General features: G+C 35.3%; 1 protein-coding gene across 12 annotated transcripts in view; it reads right to left on the bottom strand.

Annotated features, from left to right (window-relative positions):
- RBFOX1 (RNA binding fox-1 homolog 1) overlaps positions 1-13,916 on the bottom strand; it is a 743,472-nt gene that overhangs the window by 506,800 nt on the left and 222,756 nt on the right. For all 12 annotated transcript variants that reach the window (XM_052679517.1, XM_052679520.1, XM_052679521.1 and 9 more), the window contains one exon: positions 3,425-3,472. In XM_052679517.1, coding sequence (XP_052535477.1) covers positions 3,425-3,472 — 48 coding nt within the window. Of the gene's footprint in view, positions 1-3,424; positions 3,473-13,916 lie in introns of those variants that run through there.

Here is a 13,916-nt window from a genome sequence, read left to right as displayed (position 1 = left end):
CAACTAGCACTGCACATTAGGTTCTAAGGCAAGCTTTGGCTGTCCATATTTCCATAACTAATGCTTCTATTTGCAAAGAACATAAACTAAGACAAGGAAATGGAGGATCCTTTGATTTTAAAGATATCTCTAAAAATACAAGAAGAGTTACAGAATTATTTTTATGTAAGAATGTATAAAATTACACCTACTGAACGTAGAACTGATTAAACTCACTGTCTGAGTTTGTGGTTATCTGGAGTGCACAAAATCTCAAATTAAAAGTATCACTGAGTAGGCAGCCACAGATTTCAAACAACTTTTCTGCAAAAAAAAATAAACCTGAAATTATTTTACCCTTCTGAGAAATTTCACCTCTGTGATGAAAACGACTCCAGAAATGTCATTCAAATTCAACTTAAGAGCCGAGATCTCAGTGGGAACTTTTGGCATACGATGACAGGTACATATTATCTGAACAGCTCGTTATTCTAACTCGTGCATTATTCTCTCTTGTTTCCTCTACATTCTATCCTGTCATGGGATGCTTCAATAATACCCTTATTTGTCCCACAGCTGAAGAGGCAGAAGAAATAGGAATTACTTGTTCACTCAAGCAGATACCAGGAGGTCCGGCAATTTTCCATAAGATTCCACTGATTCTATATCCAAAACACAGTTTACAGAACATAATTACCTAACAAAGTAAAGATACTTATATAGAACACCTTGATACAATACATTGGAGTCTGCAATCTGTACTCAACAAAAAAAATTCCATTTAACGTGAGAAAAAAAAAGAAAAGCACCCTAAACATTCCAAAATGATACAGACTGCAATCGGACCTCAAAAGGTTAAAAAAAAGAAAAAAAGAAAGATACTTCATATTCACTGATAGGAAGGTCCTAAACAGCAGAAGAAGGGTTCACAACAAAAGGATACAGCATACAATTATAGTGATATCTTACATGTCTGCAGAAGCACTGTGGACAGTCTGACTCATAAGCTCTTTCTTACTTGATTAATACCCTTATTAATTTCCACTCACAGTAACTTAAAGAACAACCATAAAGTAATTCTTTTCCTACTAGTAAGACAAAGTTTCCCTTAAACTTTTATGGAAAATATTTGGAAATTATCATTAAATTGAATAAATAAAAGATTGCAAGAAGTGATACAATGAGCTGAGCCCAGTGTATTTGTAAACCAAGTTTCTTTTTCTTGTTTTGCCATGGACTAACTTTGCAGCCTTCCCTCTGACTTTCCTTCATAATTGTATTTCTGCATATGTAAACTGAGCAATATAAATCAAAGTACTTTCCTTAAAAGTGTTTTTAATCTGTTTGTGAAGTGCCTGAAAATCCTCTGACAGATGATACTAAACAAAAAAAAAAACTTTATTTTTTTCCTTCAGAAGACATAAGGAAAGGCATTGCTGCCTATCCCGTATCCCACAGAAGTAATAGAGAATGATGAAACATGATGTCGCTACAGGGAAATTTTCTAACTTACTGACCTATCATGTTATTGACCTAATGCACACCCATTAAGTCTATTGCTCTCATAAAGCCTCTGCACTCTGAGCTCAAATGTGGTAAATTTTTAAGTCAAGATGCATCTCAAAAATGTTCTCTCCATGAGCTACTTCAAGAACAGAAAACGAAGCAAGATATCCTGAGTGACCTTCAGTTACCAAGCTAATAACATAACTGCTAGTTAATGATCAGCATTTACTTTCCTGCAAGGTATACTGAAGAGAATGTCACTGCACACTGCAGCAAACGTAAGTCTGTTACTAAAAAGAGTACGCCAAAATGAAACGAAAAGGAAAAAACCAAATACGAAGAACAAAACATCCCAAGCAGAGTGAAATCCAGATGCAGCAAAATTACCCAGCACAGAACAGCCATTTTAAGTTAACTTCCCAATTACGTCAGTGGCTCAAACAGTTCTCCATCCATCTCAGAACAAAGAGAAAGGAAGGCTGGGACAGCACGAGGAAGGTAACCGCATACCAGAATGTTGGTTCCACAGCACTGGCATGAATTTCTTCAGTGACAAGGGAACAATTGCAAAGTGCAACAAAGTACTTCAGAAAGTAGAAATTAAGCATCAGGAAAGAAAGTTTGTAAGAAAAGGAAGGCACCTTGCAAACATTTTGTTGTTATCTCAGAAAAATTTTCATTAATTACTAATGATATAGTTCATTAGTAATATATTTCATTATGGAACTGCAAATTATGAAATGCTAATTATGCATGCCTTAACTGCAGTAATTTGTCTTGATTTCAGCATAGATAAAAATATTTATTTACAACGTTCCAGGTTCTACAAATTACACTAAGCTGCTAATTTACATTATCAATAAACAAATGCAATGCAACAAGCAGTAACAAAAAAAAAAACAAAAACACATTACTATTTAATAAAATTGATATGTTTTTATTTGATTATCTCAGAATTGGTCGTTAGTAATCCATACCCCTGGACTGAGAAGTAGAGCTGCCATTTCAGCTCAGCAGAAGCTTCAGTTCTGAGACCAAACATGAAACACGCCAAGCAATGATAGCTAATTATAACATTTAAACTCTTTCAAAATGCTCCAACAAATTAAGGAAATGAGGACAACTAGACAACTCTTTATGCAAGTTCTTGTGTTTGCAAGCTAATTGCACTCACATTTCAGTATCTTAATTGAACTCTTAGCATGTTTTTGTCTAACTCAAAATTATTTCCTCTTTGTTCCTGAAAACACTGTAAATCATTGGAATTCTGTAGAGTCTTCATTACATAATAAAAATGAATTGTGCTCTCCTGCAGTAACTTTGACAGCATATTATACTGGACTTGAATAACAGTATTTAGCACAATCTGAACTTTCACAGATAACTCAAGTGTGTATAGGATTACATTGATTTACAAAGTTTGCTTTTCATTTCCAGCAAAAATAACCAGGCTGCTATTAAGAAAAAGAGGAGCTGCTGAATATAAATAGAAAGATGCAGTAGCCAAAAGAAGTCCAAAAAAGAAAAAGAGAAAAAAAAAAAAAAAAAAAAAAAAAAAAAAGATCTTTGGAAAGTTGAACCAGAGAACTTCAGTACCATGCATTACAGCACAGCTAAACTAAACTAAAGCTAAATTAATCATAAAAACCCACAGTTTCAAAATGCAACTTGAGAGCTAGAAGGCAGCTTCCTGCATCTCCTGGAGTGTTTTTTTATTCTTTTCTCATCAAGGGAAATCTAAAATTCATTCAATCTCATAAGGTAGTTTTGTGCCTACTGAAGTAATAATACAACTGCATTGGCTATCGGGAAACTTTAACACATACACATAAAAGACCATAAAATAATTTAATATAGTTAAATTTAAAAGAAAAAATACAATGAAAGAGTAACTTACTAGAGCAGCCTGACATAAATGACATTAAAACAAGCCACTTACTTTTCTGTCCTCAGTTTCTACAGAGGAATTGCGCTCTGCTTTAGTATCCTGAAAAGACAAACAGAGAAAACAGTGTCACAAAGCACATTCACAGAGGTGGAAAGAACTCAAGATTCAAGAAAAGGCATCTAAGTTTGATAACAGATTTCTCAATCTATTATATTTTACTGTATATTTATTAATAAATTCAAAGATAAGATATTCAGTACTACAGCATTTAGAAAATTTATTAAACGTTATTACAAGCACATGTGTAGTAAATGTAAAGATAGGACTGATACATTCTAAAAAACAAACCAATTTTTATATACCATAGCCAGCACAAAAGATCAAATTCATATCTTTACAGTGTAAGCTTGCTTTTTCAACATGCATCTTGATAAAACAGTCATTTACTCTTTCCTTTACCGTCAATATTACAAAAAAAAAAAAAAAAAAAAAAAAGTTAAAAGGTAAGATAACTATCAGCTCAAGAAGAAATGCTCTACCTTCCATTTGTTGACAGAAGAGCTGGAAAGGACTCTGAAGCCCACAATGTGTTATGGGTCCATATTTATAATCATGGACTACTGGATGTTGAAGAGGCTTGTGTCTGAATCTCAGGGCAATATGCAAGAATACTCAAGCATCTATTTTACAGAAGCATATACATGTACACATGTATTTTTGTTTATGCACACGTTTTGTACTTGTGTTTACTTCAGGAATCAAGCAGTCTTAAATCTAATGACACGCAAAACATGTTCTTTTTATTCCTTAGGCATTTTGACTCTCACTGAACTGCCAGGGCTTTGAACACTAGAGAGCATATAACCTGTTAGAGACTACGTCCTTCTTATCTATGGAAATATACACAGCAAATGCTTGTCACAAATGCTTGCCTGAAAGGCACTTATGTCTTCATCTTATTCCTTTGGACAAGTTACTCTTGAAAACAGAATAAATTGAATATATTCCACGTCATCAGACTGTAGACAAAATTAGTGACATATTGTATTTTTTCAGTGTTTTTAACTTCACTTTTTCCATGCTGGCCACACCTTGAAGCTAATTTTTCTTACACACTGCAAATTTAGAGACTTCTGTTGATGAGGCCCTTTTGGTTGCTTTTGTTAAAAGTCCTTTCCCAGCCTCTTACTGAAGCTTGAACTATTCTCATCAAACTTTGAATTATTGGCTGAAGTTACTTGTTACATAAATCTCAAGCTACAGATTTAAGGCTGACAGCTAATAGCAGTTCCCATTAAAAATGGAAACAAATTAAATAAAGAAGCTGTGTTTCTTCAGCACCATGTCTATTCATCTTAAATATACTGACGCTATTTCAATATCAAAGACTTCCTACCTAAGCCATATATTCATATGAGATTAAATAAGAAAACCTCTCAATGAAATAAATTGAATCAAGGTTTCTTGAAAAATTATTTTCATTCTCAGCAAGATATATTAAAGATATATCTAATTTTCGGTTACTTCTCAAACAGAATATTTCCAGTAAAACAATCTCTCTTATTCTAGTTAGTTTTACACATCACTTACAAATGATTATTTCAAATACTCTTTATATTCAAAATAAAAGCCAGGATTCAGGTAGCATTTGTGCAAAGTAGTACTCAGAATTCTTCTCATTTTGCTAGGTATCACTGTGTAACTGCCAGTTAAATTATAACATTATAAACACTCTAAGAGCTTTGTTACTGAGCACTGATTTGGCACAACAAAAGAAAATTTATTATCTTGTAGATTACTTTGAGTAGCAGCAAGGAAACAAACCAAGGTTTTATGCAGCATATCAGGAGCAACACAAGGCAAACACAACCTGCAAGAGTCACAGTGCTGTAAGGCCACGGGTGTTTAACAGCAGAATTGCAGTTACGCTCAGCCTTGTGTTTGTTAGTAGGGAGCTCTGAAAGGTAACCTTAACGCGTTCCTACCAACATTCATCAGTTTGAGAATACTTAGTGACCAACACGTACAAGATGCACGCTTGTGCTGAGTACTACAGCTTACCAGATCAAGAGTTTTCTTCTTCAGTGCTAGTTTGCAGGTAACTAATGATTTATGTAAGTTGACAGCAAGAGCTGCTGGAAGGCCACAGAACAGAATACATCAGATGTGACATCTATTTCATTCCTGAGAAGGCTTCCTTCCTTCACCCCCAGTTTACTTTTTTTCCTGTTGTTCCACAGAAACTAAATTTATTATGTTAGGCCCTTGGGAATCACATCTAACACATTCAACCTGTGTTAACATAATACAAGCGTTACTGAAGAGAAGTAAAAGGAAAGTTCTAGACAGTACAAATGATCATTGCTGATGACATGACTGTTTGGCAATCGCACAATTATTTTACATGTATAAAATGTATAATTTTACTTTTTGAATAGCAAAAAGCCGAACGCCCTCAAGTAACAACCAGTCATGCAAGTAATAGCTGTGAATATTTGTGATGTTTTTTTTTTGTTTTTTTTTTTCCTTTACTTGGTATCTCCATGCCATTCAGATCTCTTTCCACTACTTCCTTACCAGAATAATACACAATATCCAAAACAAAGCACAAACAACAGAAGAGAAATAAATTACACAAGCTAAGAAACCTTAAAAGTTACTTCAATTGTTACTGTATTTCTTTTCCATTTTAAAGGAATGCAGTGCAGACAGCAAACAATTCCTGTATCCACGCTCTACTCCACTGGCCTGTATCAGGACGAAAGATGAGAAATTGGGGGATTTTTGCGTTGCTTTTGTCTGTAATATCATGAACAGTCAGTAGGTGGAAGCAAATAACCTCTTAAAATGGTGCTGAACTCCATGGAAAAATAAATCTACAGCACTGAGCACTTTGGTCAGCTATTTTACATGCACCCCTGGTATCCTAACAAGTGCTAAAACAAATTAAGCCTTTGTTGCCTAACACTACTTTTCCAATTCAAGAAAATGCTGTAGAGACAGAAGTTAAATAGTTGTAACAGATTTAAATTCTTACAAAGTGAAAGCAGTTCCTTTGAATGACAAAAGCATATATAAAGGTAACCCAAATGTTAAACAAAAGAATAGAAATACTTTAATTGAACAAGTACACATGAAAACTCTGTGTTATTTATTTTCCTGGGTATTTGTATTAAGTACTTGAATACATCAAAGCCCCGCATAACTGTGGAAAATGCTTCATCTTTTCACTATCCATTATATATCCTTATTGCTGCTAAAAGGCTACCAGCAGAATAATTCATTACAAGTTCACAATAGTTCTATTTTATCCATCCCAGAGAATTAACTGCACGCTACAAGTTACTAGAGGAGAAAGGATGGAAAATGAAACAGTAGAATGTGACATTCAAGCCTTCACTGAGCTTGTACTCTGCAACTGAATGACCCACGTACAAATCTCAGCAAAAAAATCTTCCAGGATTTTTACAGTTTCAAGTGTTGCAGTGTCAGAAGTGTAAGAAAAGAGCTCCATGAAGGAAAGCAATGGCTTAATCTCTAGTCACTAACATTTCTGGAGCAACAGAGGCCTCTGTCTAACAAGCTAGGAGCAGAAACCAGGAGAAGACTGGGTCATCTTCACTCTTCTCTGATGTCTTTCTCATATTCAGTCTGGAGCCCAAAAATAAACCCATCTCACATGAGATTTAAATTAAAGTTTCTCATGTCTTTGAGTAGCTCATTCTTTTTGTTTTGCGTTAAGAGTAGAGTTCAAGGCAGTGGCGGCGCTCAAGATTCTTGGTATATTGAACTGACAAGCTTTATATTAAAAAATTACTGTTTGTAAAAGTGCTGCTGTATTTTTCATATACAGTTTAATTGACTCCAGTGTGTGTCCCTGCCACACACCACCCACCAGCCAGCTGTGAAAGTGGATAACCTCCTTCCTTCTGATTCCAGAGTCCTGTTTACATTCATCCGCAATTTTCAAAGCTATCAAACCTGGGTGTTTTATTTAAAAAAAAAAATATATATTGATTTTTTTCTTGCATTAACATAGATTTGAGGGAGCAAGTAATTATTTGCTTGCTGAATAAGGCACTATGGACTGAAGTGTATGAGACTTTCCCTCTCCTTTCGTCTTCATTCTCTCACCTTTGACTTATTTGCCCTTTTCTTTAATACACCAAATACTAAGAGATGCAAAGACACATCAAGCCTCTTCAGAGCAGAGAAAGGAAGCATTGGTGGGACTCAACTCATTAGTCCAGTAGGAATGAAGTTACCTGAGCATAAATCTATGTTCTTAGATCACAACTGCACAAAGCAGCATAAAAACAGACTACATTTTAAAACAAGACATATATACTGCTTTAAGACATTATCTATCAGGCAGGAGGGTTTGGGAACTGCTCTTCAAACCTAAAAAAACCCCATCAGGTTAGGACTGAAATTTGAGGGCTAGCAAATCTAATGTCCAAGGGTGGCAATGCAAATTTCCATTCGATAAAGTTACCAGTTCAAACAGCACCAAAAAAATGCACATCCTATGCACAACGCCATTTTGACAGGTGGGCCAAATCTAAATGTTTCCAAGTCTCAGAGTAGCTATGTTTAACTCACAGAGCAAAACAGCTGTATCAGAGCAGGGTCCATCTCTGACTTCAGATGCAGGATTTTCAGTTGCAATTACAAAAGGAAAACATACGTATTTTCTAGTTTATATGCAGTTTTCAAAAGACACTTTTTAAAATCTAATTTGATTTTTTTTTCTTCAGCCAATAGGAAAAAGGTGCCATTTCAGAAGCAAAGTTAGATTAGCCATCAAAACAATTTTCAAAATTGCAAATTTAAACTTCATTGAACTAGTAATATCCTCCACAGCTCTGTTGACCTACTGGGCACCTACTTGTACTAACAAATATCAGTGCATTCCAAGCCACTGGACTGAATATACATTCCTGAAATGTCCAAAAGCAGGGCTGTCAGTAAAGGTGCCAGGGTGCTGGGAGCACACAGTGCACACGGTGTGAGATGGCAACTGGCCACATACACCTGAAGTGCTGATACAATTTCCATAGAACGCAACTGAATTAGCAACACGCGTACACTGTATGCTTAGAGAAATTTGTTCACCTTTACCTGGTTTCCTAAAGGAATCAACGTGTTAAATTAGTCAATAGACCAAGTGTTTAAACAGCTTTAGAAAATGATTATTAGATTAAGCCAAATTTGATAGACTGTAGAAATAAGTCGTGGCCATCAGAAGGCAGTCCAGAGGAAAAGAGTAAAATGCCTTCCACACAAACTATGCCATGTGCACACAACACATGCATACACCTCACAGCAATTACATCAGAACCCTGCTTATCAGGCCTGACGAGTGGTAATCAGACTGAAAAACGAGCAACGTACACTTGGAGCTAGGAACTCCTCCCAGGACATAAAACAAATATTAGAATTTTATCTTATGAACTCATCCATTCTGGTTTTGAAACTCCGGGTATTTCTGGCCTCCAAAATATCCCACTGCAATTTCACCATTTAATCATTCTATGCAAATTACATGCAAAATTACACCCTTTTATTTATTTTCCACCCGCATATCCAGACTTCATTGGATGTCAGCAGATCCTCTTTTCCACCTCAAGTGACAAACTATGGCAGCATTTTAAATGATTTCAGGAGATGCCTCTCCTAAAAATGTTAGAATGCCAACACAAAGCTGTCGGGTGTCAGGAACGCTCTCCATCTTCCCAGTGGTAGCCTCCAGCTACTTGATAGCTGGTCACATTTCAATGCTCTGCTTCAATCACAAACGGAGACAAGAGCAACACTTAGTTCCAATTTTCTTTTAAAATATTTTCTTAGCAAATCTAGAGGCATTGTTATTTAAAAAGAATTCTGCATATTCTGATCCGCCAACTCAGTCTGGCCAAAAGAATGAGAGACAAGCAGAACAGCAGTACTTGAATCACCCACAAGTGAACTTCAAATTAAAAAAGCATTTTCTAATATATATATTTTTTAATTTTAAAAGCTTTTTATGAATTCCTTTTTCCAGTTTAATCACAATTCCCAAGCACAAATACTGAATAGTATCCAAGCTGCACAATGTAAAACAAAGTAAAACAAAGCCAGTACAGCAGCTTTGAGTGCTAACGAATTGTTTGCATCAAAACCAATTTTGATGGAGCACAAATGGCATCATTCCTGAATTCAGAATGCTTCCTTGATGAATTACTTGCAACACGACTGTAACTGCAGGCATTTTCCTTAAACTAAAAAGCTGGGAAAATGGTATGATAGCAGACAAATATATTTTTCCCTCTTTCTTTGTTAACTAGCTTAATACAGTTTTACTTGATCTGGTAAAATTTTTCAATTACTTTTTGCAAAATCTACTTAAAATTTATGACCCTAATACTGAGAGGGCTTTTTTTCCTTTAAAAACCCAGAAATGAATTCTGAAGCACAGAGGAAAAATAAATCCGCAGTCTCCCTACGGAGCTTCAGTTTTGTTTTAGCAACTACTGCTATCTGTCCTACTGTTATTTAAACCAAGATGGGAGCATAAACCAGGCAGACAAGTGATACATGCTTCCTATTTCGCTGCTCAGATAATCATTGGCAATAACTACAATAAAGCACACAAACCATAAAGATCAGGTATTCATAGAATTGTAAAATCCAATACTCCTTACAAAGGGGAGAAAAAAAATAAAAATCAATTAAAAAATCTGTGCCTAAACTAACAGTACTTATACATTATGTCTGATTGGCAATCTAAATGCCCATGAGCTATTTATTGTTTTCTTTATCAAAGCAAGAATCTTACTGGGGGTAGCTGTCATTAATGATCGTTTTATTTTGCAGCTAATTATAAAATAGTTGAAAAAAAAAAAAAAAACAGTTTTAAGGTAAATAGGCAAAAACTTCTCTCTCAACAAATCACACTGCCTAAATAAATTAAGAAAAACTGATTTACAGTCTGAATCAGAGAGTGTTTCTTTAGTTGGTTCCCTGTCAATTAACCAGTTTCTGCTTTTATTTATACAAAGGTATCAATTCCAAACAATCTCTCATAACAGCTGCACACTCATCAGGCTTGCATTTCTCTTTGCTTCCAAAGCTATTAGAAAATTTCAGTGCTGCGACGTTAATTGTAATTTTAATAATAGTTCTAAATCAAATTGTATCACCACTGTAGTCAAACAAGAAAGGAGATATCCTGTGATATTGCTGAGCAGTTTTAACTTTGTTCAAGTGATTGGTGCAAAGTATGACAACACAAACAAGGCGTTAACGTGCACAAAACACATCTCAGATTCTTTGCCTGAATAAAAATCAAATGCTTAAGTTCCATTAGCAGATATAAAGAGCAGCATTTTCTACTTTTCCATAGCTATCTATTTTACATATTTATAAAACATATTTTAACATACTTCAATGGAAAAAAAAAAATAAAAAAAAATCAGTAAGATCAGCCAGTAGCTCCCAAGTTCTCATTTGGTATAGGTGTGCTTTCTCTTCTCTCAAAGAAAATACAAAAACAAACAAACAAACAAGACAACCATTACAACACTTACACATCCTTTGGATTAAAATGTTTATATAAACTCTTCTGAAACAGAAAGAAAAATGCTGCTATGTTTGTCATTGCTGAACTTAACAAAAGCATGGCAGTACCTTCTTCTGAAATATAGATGATGGTCTTTAAAACTCTAGAGCACTAGTATAACATTAGAAAGACATGAGAGACTTTTTTGGTTGTTGCTTTATATAGCCTTTTCTTTTTAAATGAGTGACAGTTCATAAATACAAAGGTTACCCTTCGAAACACTGACTGGCTTTAAAAATCTCTCTTGCACAATCTATTGACTCACTAAAGAAGTATAATAAACCTCCCAGTAAAAATAACATTTCTACTACAACAGAACAGAAAGTTGTCATCCTGACAACAATAGGATGACCATCATTAACAGAAGGAATAAATACTGTTGTTTCCCTTTCGAGTTCTCACAGTGCTTTCCTGTCATCTGTGGTACGTATTTTACAACACATTTAATTAAAGGAATTGATAATAAAGAACTTCAAAGTGAAATAATCTAAGCTTTGCTGTCAGCTTTCTCCCGTGGTTTCTGTAGCTTTCAATTCCCACTAACTACAAACTACTTCTTTTTCACCTTGTGTGAATTTTTGACTGCTGAAGCTAATTAAATGTGTGATTTCAGCATCGTTTTTAATATAATCAAACAACAAATCTAAAACAGCAGCCAATTTTACAATAAAATACTGCAGATAATGATCACCATTTACACTGCTCTTACTGACCCTAACGATTATTAATGATCCAGGCAAAAAGATACAATCTGCAAAACTACACAGTGATAACCCAATGAAATAATTTATTAAATTATGTGGTATAATTAACAAATTATAACAGATAGTTTATGATTTTTAACAGCAGACAGAAAAAAATCCACTTCTTGACATGGTGTAATGATACAGAGCGAAGCCAACATCCGGTTGATATTCAAGAGCTTGAAATAACCTTCCGAAAAGCAGATCCAGCATGCAGTATGAGCACTGAGATTCAGTATCACAGCTGCTGAACTAAATACCGTCTGTACTGGTCATTTCAGAACGCTAATGTTTAGAATCTCATTTATAAATTAAGCTTCAAAAGAGCAATTTAGCCCTTGTCAAAATTATCAAAGATCCAGAAGACCACAAGCAAACAGGTAAAGCACACATCATCTCGTCCTGCCCTCACACCTGCAGTTCTGGAAAAAAATAAAACTAAAACCAACAGCAACAAAAGAAACAAAAAGCACAGCTTCCCACACGTGCCTGTCCTTTGGAAGCTTCAGCTAACCACGCTCTATGTAACTCCCATCTGGCATCCTCAAACACAAAAATAGCTATTCTCAGTTGTCACTCACAGCTACTACTTTATCAGTGACTGACTGACTGCTGCTTTTACAACAATCTGGAATGCCAAGGGAACTCCACTGGAACAGTCCAGAGAGAGCTCCTGATCAGCAGCTTAGTTTCTTTGTACAGGAGGCCACATGAACAGAAAAGATCTAAAATCTTTTTCACTCTAAATCTGACGAGAAAAGTACCTCAAGTTCTCTTCAGCGCAATCCAGTAACTACGTCAAAGGTACCCTAAGACACGTAATACTTAAAGCCAATATTTCAATTACAATCTCACTCATCTGCAAAGCTTCCTCAGAGACTTTCTTACTGAGGATTTCCGTACCAATTCTCAACATGTATTCCAGCTGTCAGTTTGTCTATTCTCTCAACCACAGCACTCTGAAAAACACTATTTCTTCTTCTAAAAATCGTGGGTTTTACTTTATGCCCCAAAAAATAGCTGTTAGCTCCTCCTGCAAGACTGAGTAACAAGTCCTCATTCCCAAATTTTAAAAATATATACTAAAAAAATCCCAATAACCAGAAGTCTTAAACCACATTTCTTTCCTATAGCCATCACACAGTATATAAGTTGTAGACTTACTGCTGACACATATTTGGAAACGTATACATATATTGGCAATGTGAAGTTGTGACACTGACTTATATTTCAGCATTTCAAGGTGCATTTTTTGTATCTACTTCAGAATATGCCACGTTCACATCCTCCATGGAAACGTCAGCAATCAGGAGACTGTGGTGAGGCCTTGGCTAAGTGTTGTGATACTTTTATAACTACCCCTTGGAGAGAAGTGATTTGTTGATGTGAAATTCACTAGCCGAGGCAATCAGCACATCAAGGCTGCATACAAAGGGGTTTCTGTACCTTCAGAGCTGCTAATAATGTGATGTGGTACCGGCATGAGTGCATCCTACCACTTCTCTGCAAGACTGGAGAAGAGGACAAGGCCTTGAAGACTTAGATTAGTAGATTCACCTTGGGCATAATTTCCAGCTACCGACACAGCTGTGTGGAACAAAATCAAAACAAACACCTCTTGGAAGTTACTTGGATATAAAAAGCATCACAGAAGTCACAAAAAGAAGTTTATCTTAGGAAAGAGACTGGGGAGAGTGCCTGGTGTGACCAGCACTGCTCTTACCATCTGCAGGATGCTAAGTTCTCAAAATATAACTCAGATATTCAGGAGTCTTTAATAGAAATCATCACTTCATATTTAGCGCTAGGTGAAAAATATGTTGAGGTTCTAGAATTAGCTGCTACATTATTTAAAAGAAGTTAAAAACAAGCGTCTTCACACAGCACAGTTCTGGCAGAATGTTCAAGTCAGTGGTCACAGCTCAGAAGAAAGCTGAAGACAATTTGATAGCTTTAAGGTGTTTCATCTCCCTATATAGTGCAATTAGTACCTATTATTATATTGTTAAATTACATTATTATTATTTATTGTCTCTGCTTTTATTTAAATTGTGAGAAAGTGAAATAAAAGTGTGATTTCCTTAATTTAATTTGATCCAAATTAAAAGCAATAGTATCTTTGCATACAGACACAACAGTTCAGCAATTCATTACATAATGTGGAAATATAAAACATCATTAGTGCAAAGACAATATATTT

Source organism: Tympanuchus pallidicinctus, unplaced genomic scaffold (assembly GCF_026119805.1).
Source record: "Tympanuchus pallidicinctus isolate F22 unplaced genomic scaffold, pur_lepc_1.0 scaffold18, whole genome shotgun sequence".
NCBI classification, from domain to species: Eukaryota; Metazoa; Chordata; class Aves; order Galliformes; family Phasianidae; genus Tympanuchus; species Tympanuchus pallidicinctus.
Note: the sequence above shows the minus strand (reverse complement) of the source record. Positions and strands in the feature narration are given on the sequence as shown.